Source organism: Falco biarmicus, chromosome 4 (assembly GCF_023638135.1).
Source record: "Falco biarmicus isolate bFalBia1 chromosome 4, bFalBia1.pri, whole genome shotgun sequence".
In the NCBI taxonomy this organism is placed as follows: domain Eukaryota; kingdom Metazoa; phylum Chordata; class Aves; order Falconiformes; family Falconidae; genus Falco; species Falco biarmicus.
In genome coordinates, this window is record NC_079291.1 from 31,010,780 (window position 1) to 31,025,052 (window position 14,273).

The 14,273-nt window shown below is 37.2% G+C and overlaps 1 protein-coding gene across 1 annotated transcript in view; it reads left to right on the forward strand.

Moving 5' to 3' along the window:
* The window catches only part of AGMO (alkylglycerol monooxygenase), a 192,017-nt gene that overhangs the window by 105,839 nt on the left and 71,905 nt on the right, over positions 1-14,273 (forward strand). Inside the window, exons 11-12 of the mRNA XM_056336837.1 lie at positions 2,905-2,987; positions 4,494-4,599. Of these exons, the coding sequence (XP_056192812.1) occupies positions 2,905-2,987; positions 4,494-4,599 (189 nt within the window). The remainder of the gene's footprint in view (positions 1-2,904; positions 2,988-4,493; positions 4,600-14,273) is intronic.

Here is a 14,273-nt window from a genome sequence, read left to right on the forward strand (position 1 = left end):
AACACTTAAATATGACCCCAAGATATCTGCTATGGAGAAGTGTTTCTATCATCCACTCAAACCCAACTCAGTGCAGGGACCAAAGTAAGACTGTAGACATGCAGTCTAGCTAATGGTAAGAAACAGAATCATTCAGAAAGTTCTCTCTCTTGACTGATTACAGGAAAAACTTAAGTTAACAACCAGTTTTTAGGCACTGCAATAAAGGTATTTACATGAAGGTAGAATGAAACAGAACCTAATTTTTCTGAAACTGGAATCACAAGGAAACCCAAATGCCTAGGACTTGGTGCCTGGTTGTAGAATACTAGCCAGCTCAGAACACAGGGAGGGCAGAAAAGTGCAAAATCATGCAGCTTTTTTAAACTGGAAGTTGGAGACACCCTTATGCATTAATAGCAGGTACTACTGAATCCTTCCTGAACTCAAATGTTAACATTTGTTTCTCAAAACTTCTGCAGGTTCATTCATTTTCCATAAAGTGTGATTTTAGCCATATATTGTAAAGTAGTGATTACATTAATTGCTTAAAGTATAGATTTGATGTTCAGTTCTCTTTCCTGCTTAAGGGGGATACAAAACCTTATGTTCCTTTTCTCAGAATAGTGCCCTGCCACTGTGGGAACATTTTTAAGGCAGTCTGTAGAAGCCAGTGCAATGCACTGGAAACACAAAGCAAAATCAGACCTACCTGCCCAGAAGGACTAGGTTTAAAAAAAGGTGTAATTCTCCAGCTTAAAAATGAGGACAGTCTCTAAGGAGGGAAGTCTTGAATTCCAGGCCTAGTTCCCTGGCAAACTCCTTTATTTGACAAGTAACAATCATTGAAAAACATATAAAAGCATTTCTAAGAAATTTATGGGTAAGTTCCCGTATGTCTGTGCCAAATCATGTTTTTCTTTGCTCACTTCTTGAATTTTTGTGTGACCCAGTTTCTACAGGAAGCTGAAGTAGGAATTGAACTTACTGTGGCTAGATGAGCAGTTTAAGAACTACTCATTTTATTAAACTTAGAGTCTGTGCCTGATTTTTATAAAAAAGCTCTGTCCAAAAATGTTGTCACTTCAAAACAAATTGCTTCATGTTAACAGTGGAAAGTCTTAAACTTAGGATAGCTGTAGGATTTTTAGATTCTAGAAACTGAAGTTTTCAAAAAGAGGACCCTCAATTTAGTCTTTCATTGGCATATTTTAAAACTTGTACCTGGAATTCGCAAATGTATTCCAAGTGGTACAAACATTGATAAAGGATTATAAGCCCATTAGAGCAATTTTCCCTTTCTTGTCTTGAGCAAGAGTCTCAACACATAACTGCTGTACTGAGTCCCCCCAGGGTTCGATATCTAGCTCAATATCCTGTCTCCTGTCATGGCCGATAGCAGAAGCGCCAGGGTAAGAGCAAATGAAAACCGTACAGAATATCCTTTCTCCAAGGTCTATATATAAGTGGATGATGGTGGTAATCATCAGTCTGAGGTGCTCTAAGTTTATCGTAAGGAGAAGTGGAATATATTGGAGATGTAACAGTGCATTAATGAGTTTGGTCTGTCCTGGTATAAATCTGTACAACAGTGCCTTGACAGGTGTCATTTGTGAGAAGTGTGTTCTGGCTTGTAAACTGGTGAGGCTGCTGTTCAGCTCACTCATTGCTGGGATTGTGTTTTCTTTGTTCAATAGCTTTGTTAAGGATATCTAAGTAGGTGCTTGTGATTCCTCAGAAAAACAGCAGAAACCTACCCAGCCTGAGTGTGTGGTTTGATGTGTTTTGCAAACATGGGCACTGTAAGTTCACACAGCTGTAAAACTTGAGAATATCCTCCTGTGGCCTCCCACGCTCACAGATACTTACCTTAGATCTCTTCGAGGGGTAGGGGCCACCACCAAAGGAAGGTAGACACGTCACCGAATGGGATTTATTGAAATCAGGGCAGACATTCATAGATTTTATTTTTCCAGTGCCTGTAACCTTGAACTGCAAGGTGCTGTTCATAAACCTTATCGCTAGTGAAGCCAGAAAGCATTCCTATAACTCAGCCAGACCTACTATTTTTGTCTTGGTTTTTTTTTGTTGTTTTTTAAATGAAAAAACAAAGGCTTTTTAAAACTAATATTTGAAAGGAAGTCAGGGAGGGAACAAAAACACTGATTAAATATTTGATTTACAAAGGCAGCTGTGTAGAATGCAAAAAATATTTAATAAATGAAAATAAAAAAATCAAGCGTCACAAAATAATTTCTGTTTTCCTGAGTTTTGTTTATATCATTTCAATGTAAGTTTCAAGGACATAAATTGTCAGTCTAGTACTCATCCAAGTATTAACACACATGTTAATGTTTAAAAATGTTTTAAGTCTCATTGAAGTTAATGGTATGAGTTGAAGACTTTTGCTGAATTGGGAACTAAGTGTTGGGTTGTCATGAAGGGACAACATTAATTTTGTTTCTTCTTAAGTATGGTCATGTTGTCATGTCATGTGAATTCTTATTCTCACCAATGTATTGAGTTTGGTGTCCATTGGGATCATAGATGACTATTTTAAAGACCTGGTAACAGAAGAAGAAGAAAAAGAACAAGACTGCTGGGATTTTTATCTAGAAATGAATTTGTCCCCTGTTGGGTAAAGGCATAAGGGAATCAAGTAACTTTGGGAAAACACATAGTATAGAAGGGAATATCTTAAACATTAATTTAGAAATACAGCATTCAGGAAACAACTGTAAAGGTGGTTACTCCAGGTAAGTGGGCTATCCAGAACGAATATTTTTTATTGCAAAATTGAAAGTAACAAATTACTTTAAAAACAGGCACTAACATCACTGAAGAAATTGAAGCTACCATACTGTTAAAACTCAATTTCTCTTCAGAAATTTAACCTAAATGAATGCTTTGTCTACTTTTTAACAGATGTTGTCCCAGGGAACTATTCTCCTGAGAATTGGCTTTATCATTCTGTCCCTGACCTCTTTCGGACTACTTTTGGAGAACAGGCAAGAAAGAAAGCGTACCCCTTCTTTTTTTTTTCTCTCTCCCCCCGCTCCCGCATTGTTTATCACTATATGGAAATCTCAAGTGTGTCAGATATTATATCGATAAAGAAATATAGATACCCTGAGACACATGTGTGTAGTGGAATGAAGCTGGGTTAATTAGCATTGATAACATACAGCTGTGGGTTGGCTTCAGGGGCGGTGGGTTGGCTGATGTAGATGAGGTGCAGGTGTGGCTGGTTAAGTGGTTGAGAGCCAATGGAGAGAGAGCAGCCGAGGAAGAAGCAGAGAGGAAGAAACAAGAGAAGAGAGAGTGGGCCTTGCATGAGTTGAGATGAGGAGAAGGTAGCAGAGGGACTGGCATGAAGAGTATGCTGGTATGAGATGGTAAAAGACCTTGTTACAGCTTGATAGTCTGGAGAGTGCTGCGATACGTGTGTTGCCTGTTGACTAGAAAATAACGCATCACTAACCAGCACCTAAAGCCAGGAGTGTTCCCATAGCAATTAGTGGCAACGTCTATAATGTCCCTTGCAGAAAAGTTATAGAATGGGCTACTCATTCACACTCTATGCTTGCATTTGTTGTTGGGTCCACATCTCTGAGTCTGAGACACTGGCAGGCCAGTGAGACCTGCAGGCTGTCCCAAGGCTGTTCAAGATCAGACTGCAACCATAGTTCTGTCAGTCCTGTGTAGCATGCCATAGGTGTCAGGTACTGCGACGGTGTATGAAAAGCATGCAGTGTAGCTCAGAGTAGACTCAAAATCATGTGAAGGAAGGTGTAGAATTAAGGCTAAATTTAATCAGTATGGAATCAAATCAAATTGGTTCTTGAATTCACCAGCCCAGTGAGACACATGCTACAGAAGTAGCCCATATGGGCACTGTGACCCTAGAGAAGAGTAAAGAGCAGCTTCAGTTTCCTACAAAGAAACTATTTCCCTGCCAGGGCAGAAATGTGGAATAGAAGCTTGTTTTGAGGTTAAGGTGTCAGTTCTGCTTTGGGCCTGTTATTCATTATGTTTTCAGAAAGGAATACCTTTCACTTGTATGGACTGAACAGCTCATTTCAGGATAGGTGAAAATCTGTCAGTGTGCCAGAGGTGTGTATAACTTAGGGAGTTAATGTGAATTGGTAAACATTTACAGGAAAAAAACCCCAACCACCAACCCCCCAAAAAATGGATGAAAAGATTCTGAACTACTTATGTAGCAGTTTTCAGAATTGTGCTGTTGTCCAATTGATCAAAAGACAATAACCATATATACAGCTACATTTGTGTGAGCTCGGGTATAGTTTGTGAGGAAGTGTATTCTCACCACCAGAAAATTCAGTGTTATAAGTCCATGTAGGGTGTACACTATAAAAACTTAACTATAAGGTTAAGAAACATGGCTTGGTGTGAGTGCAGGACATCACAGACTATTTCTACATTCTCTTTTTCACTAAAGTTAACAAAAAAGCAAAGATTGGACGTTAATCTTAATTACTTCCCATTCCTAGGTCCAAAGCAGGAATTTTGGAAATCACCCGTTGCTTAGTCTTCGTAGGTGTGTACAAACTTGGCTACTTAAGGAGTCAGTTTTCTTCCTTGGGCTATGCATATGAGGTAAGACATTTACTTTGAAACATCTATGTTGATGACTCCAGATGTTTTATCTTTATAGAAAAAGCAGAAACACTAAACATTTTTTATTTTGCTTCCTTTTTTATTATCCTGTATAAGTAGAATATTATTTTTTATCTCTTTATTTCTCACTTATGATTAATTTGTAAGAAAATTATTGGATTTTGTTACAGAGATGCCAATTTACATTGAAAAAAAAGTCAGAAAAGTGTATATTTAAAATTTCTTGCAAGAATAATATATTAGTGGCCATGTGCTTTGAAGTGAACAATAGAAATATGTTGCTGAATTTGAATTCATTAACCTACCTTTCATGGAATAAATCTGAAAATGCTTGGAGGCTGGAAGTGTCTTAAATATAAAATAATTTCTTCTGTACTTATACTGTACCTCAGAAACAGACTTTTAGCAATTGACAAAGATAGGATACTGGACTAAACAGACCTTTGGTCTGAATATGGTTGCTTATGTGTTCTTAGGACTTATTTTTATCCTGTTCGTGACTTTCATTTTTTAGTCTACCATATTTTTTTTCAGTATGGTTGGTATTTCAGAATAACACTTTTAATATTATCTGAGTTAAGTAACACTGAATCATTAATACAATTCTCATCTGAATAACATTCCCAAGCTACCAAGTGCTGGTTACCAGCAGAGATAATTATTGGCAAAATTATCAACAGGTTGCTAGATTAGTAGAACTGTTACCAGAAAGTTACATTTTGGCTTAAAACCAGAAAAAAATGAAACAAAACATTAAGGATTGAAACTCAAACCAAGTTCAAAATGGTTCCTTGGACTTGAAACATCTGCAAAATTTATAGCAATTTTCCTAATTGCAGCTTTCTGGTAGTGGTGCTGGTTCTTTTGCTTTTCTAAGAAATCAAGTAATAGGAGAATGGGAAAATATCTTATGCTACTGTGGGTCTTCTTTCTTTTTATTTTTTCTTTTGTCTTTTTACCTGTGATAGGAAACAATAACTATTGGACAGTACTTAAAGCTAGATAAATGCCACTAATGAATAATTGTTGGGGTTTTGTTTGTTTGTTTGTTTGTTTGTTTTTTTCGCCCCATATTGTCACATTGTCAAAGTTTTGGTGTATAAATCAAACAGTTCTTGAATTCCTTTGATAAGTCTGCCAGACCTCCAGAGATATTTTAAGGATTTTACTTGTTTAAATATAATTTGGAAAATGTTTTCATTAGTTACTGAATAGCCTACAACAGTAGATAGCCTTGAAGCAAATAATTCTAAAATTTGGCAATTAATTCTATGCTCCTTGAGATATAGCTCTAAGACTTGCATTATTATGTATTCTAACTGCATTTGGGGAGAATTATATGTCAAAAGATACACTCTCAATTTAAAAAATAATATAATTCATGTACTTGCCTTGTATAGGTGTATGTGTGCATATAGGTAAGCCTGTCTTTTAGTAAGAAATGAGTAGAAGAAAATGATCAGATTATCATTTCTATTGTTTATAGCTATATACAGCTTCCTGTTTTTTCATGAAGAAAATAAAATGGTTCTTATTCTGTCCTTTACATGTATCAGTGATTAAAATTTTAAATTTATTGCCATCTTGAGTTCTTCCCTACTGTACTTTTCTATCCTTTCTTGTGTCTATTGTTTTTCCTTTTATCCTTTATATTATACTTCTCCGTTACTCTTTTTTTAGTCCCTTGTTTGGCACTGACTAGGTAGTCCATGTTTAACAGGAAACAGAAGGACCTTGCTCACAGTTCTCTCTTGCTGAAAGAATAGGTGTTGTCCGAATCGTTTGCTCTCCATGACACCAGATTAGATAATGCTTCTGAATAATGCCAGTATGTCAACACTAGAGACTTACATTTCATCGTAAATCAACAAGTTTATGATATTAATGGCTTTTGTGATCATAGAATCATAAAAAAGTTTGTGTTGGAAGGGACCTTTAAAGGTCATCTAGTCCAACCCCCCTGCAATGAGCAAGGACATCTTCAAATAGATCAGGTTGCTCAGAGACCCGTCCAACCTGACCTTGAATGTTTCCAGGGATGGGGCATCCCCCACGTCTCTGCACAACCTGTTCCAGTGTTTTCCACCCTCATTGTAAAATATTTCTCCTTTATATCTAGTCCAAATATTTGTGAGGAACTTCAAAGGGTCCCCTGTTTTGATATAAGTGATCTGTTTTTCCCTCAATGCATTATAGTTTCTGGATTAATAATAGCAATGTTCTTATGAGTGTTAATATTGTTACGATGGGATTTTAATAAAAAAATTCAGGGCAAAGGGGAACTGCTAGAGATTTGACAATTTATCAGTTTGTCAATTGAAAAGTCTTCAAATGTTAGAGTTTTAGGTCAATATTGACCAGATCAATTTGAACCAGAAATACCAGAAAGTAAAATAAATAAATAAATAAATAAAAGGTTTTATCTGAAATTAAGTCTAAAATTTGTTTCTGTTCAACCAACAGGTCATCTATCTTCCATAGAATAATAGTATAGATAAGTTTGAACATCTTGAGAGGCACATAAATATGAGGCACATAAATATAGATCTATCTCATAAGCAATTTTAAAAATTTCTGCTACATATGACCTAGTTATTTTTATCTGCTTGCTTTTCAGCTTCGTTTGTTCTGTTTTGCTTTCAAATCCACGTACATTTTTTGAGAAGTGTAAATGAAAATATGTATTTAATATTTTGATTGCCTCATGTAAATATCCATCTTTAACATACACCTAGGTTTAGCAGACTAATCTTTTTAATATTATATTTCTAGTGCTCATAATTTGTAATACACTTAAATAATGTCCTCCTTACTCATCATCTCTATGTGTTACCAAATAAACAATTCTGTAGCAATCCAATATTAATGAGCAATAGGAATAGGTGCATGACATTATGTAAAAGAGTTTCTGTTGATTATTTTTTTTGTCTATAAGTTATGCTTTTTGGGGAACATTGGGATAAAGAAAAATGAACTGCAAGAAACATGATGGCACTACTCAATGTGTCTAGAATTTAACAAATAATTTTGTCCTAGCATTCTTAAGTTTATGTTGCACATTGCAGCAGATAAGCGCAAGACTGATTGTGCCAAAAGCATGTTGAATCATTAGTGAGAAAGTATATGACTTGTTTCTATATATGCTGGTTTTTTCCATATGTTCATATTCCTCATGAATATTTTAGAACCAGTAGATAAGATTTCAGAAGTAAATATCCTTGCAATACTATTTGCAGGGTACTCTAATTAGCAAAAATAAGCAATTTAAACTTGAAATGATTGCATTAAGCTCATAAGAAGGTCTGACAATTATCAGAACTACTATGGGAGGAAGGCCGCCTGGGTGAAAACTAGAAAGAAAATAGAGAAATGAGAGAAAACTAGGAAAGCAGTGAGAGAAGAGCAGAGAAAACAAGGAGCAAGCCTTTCCCATTATGCCATTAAATTAGCTCGGGTGGGTGTGAGCAAAGCAGCGAACGATTGCAATTCCAGCATGAGGAGCAGTCCTGCCCTCTGGCTCCAGCCTCTTACCCTTGCTGCCCAGCTAATTGGGTTAGCCAGCTGGTCCGACTTACGCAGCCAAAGATTTTTCTTCAGATAAGAGATGCAACTTGTGGTGGAGCAAGAAATGTTTCTAATCCTGAGGCTCAGGGAAGGTGGAAGTAACATTAAGCTAGAGGTGTGTAAGAACGAAGGAGTTTTGCTTTTGCTAAAGCTGCAATTTTAATGTGGTTGATAATTGTCCACAGTCTAGTAAGTACACATTGGTTTATTGATACTTTGAAGTTGTGTGTTACCAGCCTTGGTTCCATATGAAAATTATGTTATTTTTCTGATCGTTTCAAGATATTGTTTTCCTTGCTGCTGTATTTGAAGTCCTTCCAAGATACGATCCTGGGGGATCTCTCCTGGTGCCCTTTCCTTCTCCAAACAAGACAGTAATTTGAAGTTATCAGAGTTAGAAAAGTGACCTTTTTTTTTTTCTTATGGAAGGCAGAACAATGCACATTTCTCAGCATGCATTTTCTGTTTTGTGCACTGTATGTATTTCATATGGATGGATAGGTGAAAGAAGCAGGGGTTCTTTCATGGTTTGTTTTGTGTGTGTGTGTTTAAGCAAAAAAAAGTTGGTGATGTTTGAGCAAATGTTTAGACCTTGAGAAACTTGTTTCTTGGGTGGAGGTCACTGAAAACCTTGATGATAGGGGCAGATATATTTGACTGGTTAGATAGTAAACTGAGGAGCTAGAGCTAACGTGTTTCTGCTTGAAGATCTATGCTGCCACATCCTATACTAGTTAGTTTTCTTTAGGCTGATTACTTCATGCCTGTGTAACGTGATGACCATGTGTATTACTACAGCCAAATAACTTTCTGTCAGACTGGGCCTGGAGTCTCCTAACCACCTGGAGGTAGCAGAAAACATTGCTTGTGTGTTCAGTTATGTGACAGTTCAGCAGGCACGATATGTAAAAATAAATCTGTGATGATGGTGCACCTCTTCAAAGTGTTTCCATCCGACTGCTTGGCTTTGGCATCAGCCAGCATATTCCATGAGCTGATTTTGGTCAAGCACTGGCTGTTATTTGACAGTAGTACTAATGAGGAGCAAGTAGAAATGGGAGCCATTGACATGTTGCTGGAACTCTTTTAAGTATTTTCACCAACTCTCATAGTGGCTGTGGCTCAGTACTGAGAGACACTCTTAAACTAAGAAGCTAGGAGTGAGGAAGCTGGAGGAGGAAATACAGATATCTGTCTTGATGTGCTTGCTTGTCTTTTACCTTTGTCTCAGTGAAGACATTGTATCTGAGAGTAAACCTCTTCACTCAGCCTTCTCCTGCACTGCAGCTTCCTGGACCGCCTGGCTATGAAAGGATGGCCAGGCATGTATTAATTTACAGGCTGGAAGGGCAAAAATCTAGGACAACTTTCACTGGGGAAAAGAGAGAAAGAGCGGTTGTGTACATGTGTGATATTTTAAATTAATAACTTGTTTTCTTTTCTGTTTTATATGAACATGTGGTGCGTTAGAAATATAACCAACTTTGGAAGACATATAAAATCTTGTGCTGCAGGATATAATTCAGCCCTTAAGCAATGAAGGCAGAAGTGAACTTCATTATGGTCAAATTGTTCACTTACCCCTCCAGAGTATCTAAACTTGGTAGATGCAGCAGCTCCAAATGGTTTTGGAGGCAGTATTCTGTACCGAATGGACTGCTTCTCTGACCTTTGATGCAATTCTGGTATTTCTTATAAATGTGTCAGCTAATTTCTCTGGATAAAATATATAATATCTCTTTATTAAAGAACTGATTTGCACTGTATTCTGTGTTCCACAGCAGTCCCTCTTAATGTGATGTATTACCACAGTACTTATTTCTCCTTTCATCGTACAAAGACTTGCTGTTACCTCACTTGTTTCTTAGTGTAATTTACCAGCGTTGGAATACTGACTTATGAGTACTGACTTAAAACAAACATTTACTCATAAGAACTTATTTCCACATCAATGATAGTTTTCTGCTCTGTAGCCTTTTTCCTTAGTCCCTCGTTATGATCATTTGTGCCACATTTCAAAGAGCAGCATATCCCGTATTTGGTTTCCATTAAGGTGAAAGCTCCATGCCCTGTGCTATGATTTATGACCTCTGCATTTATGCAGTCTCTGAGTCCTAACTAGATTGGCTTGTTATTTGAAATGTATTTTAGAAATGAAGGTGGAGATGGAAGGAAACTCTACTGCCTTATGATAAAAAGCCTTGTCAACACACATGGAATTAAACAAACAGGAGTTGTAATCTATATTTTCTATGTTAGCTTCATTCAGAAAAGTCCTCTGTATCATGCAGTGTATCCCAGGGACTGGACCTTTAATATTCTTGACAACTGCCCTAAGGGGAATAATGTCCCTTAGAAAAAGTCACAGTAAAATCTGGCAGTAGATTAAGTTAGTTTCCACTTAGGTGTGACAGCAGAGTCATTACTGATTTTAGACTTAGCCAGTTTGAGAGTCGGCTTCACCACCATCAACTAAAGACTATGATGTATAGTTCCAGATGCTCTGGCCAATTGACCGTAAAATTGCTCCGCATTTCTGGCAGAGCAGCCAAGCTGGAGCTTTTAAAATCTCCACTCCCCAAGCTCAACACCCTCCCCCCTCTGCTTAAAAGCTGCTCATTATTCTTCTTCTGCCCGCTGATCTTAGCAAAAGAAAAACTTCTGGAATCAATTAGAAGTGTCTGCACTTGATGAGATTTGCACGTGAGTTCAGAATTGCGAGGCTTTGATAGTGTCAGCCAACAGCTGCAGTTTCAGGTGGTAAAATCGGGGAAGGAATTTTCCAGGGTTTATTTACAATCATAAAATAAAACAAAAATCAAGACAAGTTGGAAACCATCTAACGTGTCATTAAAATGAAGCCTGAATTGGGTTATATATTTATTTTGTCTGAAAAAAGTAAACTGGTGGTTTATTATCAGGATCTTTTCAATTACTTTGCAATTATTAGGCTATATAGAGTGGTTGTAATAAAATGCAAGCTATGGTCTGCTTGCTGTAGTTTTAACTATGAAAGAGGCATCTGCTATTACTTTTGTCACTTTAATTGCTTGACAAGACAAGGAGGTAGTTATACTTAATAGAAATCAGAAGCGTGCAGTCAACGAGGAAGCAAAGGTGGTGTACTCTGAAGATAGAAAATACATATTCATGTATGCTGTTTGAAATTTTGTGTCTTGTTCTGTCAACACTCGTGTTGATAGTTGTGAAGATTATTTTCTGGCCCTTCTTAGCCCAAAGCAGTGAGCGATTGGCTTGTATCTGTATGTAATGTTTGTTTCAAAGGTAATAGCCATGTCAAATGAAATTACTAATGTTCAGTTACACAGGGTGTCTTTGTAAAAATGAAACTGTGCCATTTCACACATGTTGTTACTAATTTGCATTGCAGGCTTGTTTGGTTCATTAGTCAAAGCATAATTCTTCTAAAGGCCAGTAATGCTACAAACCCCATCAAACTGCATTCTTCTCTACATCATAATAACACATGGATAATAATAGAAATCTCCATACCAGTGAATTGCTTCACTGATATTAATCCCTGGTGACAACTGACATATTCCACATGGGTAGATGTTTCTGTCTGTGTAATTGCAGTTCCAGTACTAAAGTATTAACTGACTTTTCTTTTAATTATTATTTGTTAATGCACAAATGCCTGTATATGTTTCATAGCTGGATTTTTTCTGCAGAGCTAGTACTGTTAGGAAAACTAATCTGTAGAGTATTTTTACATTTCTTTTTCTCCCATTAAAGAGGCTAACAAAATAATTCTAGTGAAGAAGTACTCAGATAATTCCTTGTTTGCAGTATTAGTTATCTGTGTAAGCACAGAGGCACCTCTGCATCACAACACAAGCAGTGCTGGTGTGCACTGGATTGAGAGGCAGGCATGCAGACAGACCCTGCGACGTATGGATTCTGTCGGAGATGTGCAGGCAGTCGGCGCAGACTCGTGTTTCCTACGCTTGACAGTGCCAGTGCTTACTGCTCAGTTTACACTCATACGTTTTACATTCAGTGCTGGTTTAAAAGTATAGCATAAAGCATATTGAAACCTCTGAGTTAAGGGCAAGGGTGACATGAATGATTGCTGTGTCCCGAATGAAATCCACTGGGTTATTTGCTGAGATTCCCATCCACGCATAAGTACCTTCTGCATATGTCAAACTGTGTCCCCAACCGTGCTGAGCTCCCCCCTCAGAGCAGGGAGACTTCCAGCCCCACCGCACGCGGCGGCTGTGTGTGTGTGTTTGGTAGCCCAGCTGTCTTTAGCCTTTCAAGCTCACCTCTGGTGTATGTGTATATTAGGACAACCTGATAGGCAAGATTAGTAGATTTCTTTCCAAAATCAGAAAGTCTGCCACCAAAACTATTGCAGGTGGGAATTGTCCTAATCTTAGAGAGGAGAGTGTACCTGTATTCCAAAGACCGTGAAGGCAGATGGCTTAGTTTGAATTTTATCCTCAACATAACAGGCTGAGGGATTGAATTAGATCTTAGAAGATGACAGCTTTAATTAAACTAGCTATTTCTGATGTGGAATACATCTGGGTTTGGTAGATATAAGGTGACCACAAAGAACCAGCATAGTATTTAAAGCATTTTGGATACTTTTGTCTTACAAGATTTAAACAGAGAAAAACCAAATGTAAAAAGACATGCAGTCTGGGGTAACTCAATTTATATGTCTTGCAAGGAAAATGGAGATGCAAGATTCTTCTTTCCATAAACGTCCCTTCCCACTTCTGCAACAGTGAGCAGAATATGGCAGCTGTGAAAACTTAGCATTCCTGGAACAGAATGTCTGTGCAGGACACACAGCTGGGCTGTAGCATAGTCCATTGGAAAGCCAAATCAATACCTGTAATTAGGAAACCAGAAATTTAATCAAAATATACTTGAATATATTTTATTAGAATTTATGATTAAAAAAAATTAATAATCTTTTTCTCAGTCTATTTTTTCAGAAGCTTCTCTTGAAAAACAAAGAACAAAAAGCACAGTAAAAGTCAAGCCTCTGTTTTTCTACTAGCAGCACCTGAAATAACCACAGAGACTGAAAACTAGTTCAGGACATCTGGGCAATTGCATGCTAAATTCTAACCAGCCAGTGCCTCCTGCCTAAAGTGGGCAATAGATCAGTAAGATAAAATCAAGCCATTATCTGTGCTGTGATTTTTTTTATTATTATTATTGCCTTGTTATATCATTCCTTTGTGCAAGTTCTGTTTTCTATGATGTTTAGAATCAGGGAATGTAGAGAAAGCGACAATGCTATATTTATTTTTGCATTTAGGTATTACGTAAGGCAAAGAGAATGTTTTAAAATATCCTTCTCCTGCCAATGCCAAATAAAAATTGCCTGATGAAAGAAGATTAGCAAATGCTATATTTAACAACTAATTCCCAAATGCGGAACACACAAAACATTTTGTATGTTTAAAAGTTGGAAATAGGTGTTATGGGAAAAAAGTACGTGTAAAGCTCTAGTTATCACTTGAAACTAAGGCAAAATAATGCAGCAACCCTCTATGGAGAGTGAGAGTGATCACATCTGTCCTGACAGAATTTGTTTTGTTTATCTTCATATGGAGCCCATGAAATGCCTGGAATAGGTTGTTTATTTTGCTGGTTGGAAGCTAATACACAGTTGAAAATGCCTGGGTTTAGTTTAAACGTTTTCAGTTTCATGGAGCAAAGGATGCTATATGTTGTCCTTAACTATTACCTGAATTCATTGTACATCTGCATGTGACTATAAATCTCTAGATATATTTATTTATCTTATTGTTGGCTTCATGTAAGTTGGCTAGAAAGAATGGTCAGATATTAGGAAACGGTTAAAAGTGTAAATTAAGCAGGATGTTAGGAAGCAGAATCTGGCCATTAACTGCATTGTTTTATATCCACATGTCTCCATACCTATCTCTAGTTTCCATTGCCTGCAAACAATCTAGTTAGAGTATAACATCTCAGGGCAGATACCCGCCTTTGTGCATACATAAAAGGGCTTACCCCACTTCTGTGCTCTGTCTAAGCAGTGAATAGAGCCACCATCATCCCGCTTATATTCCTGGTCATTTTTT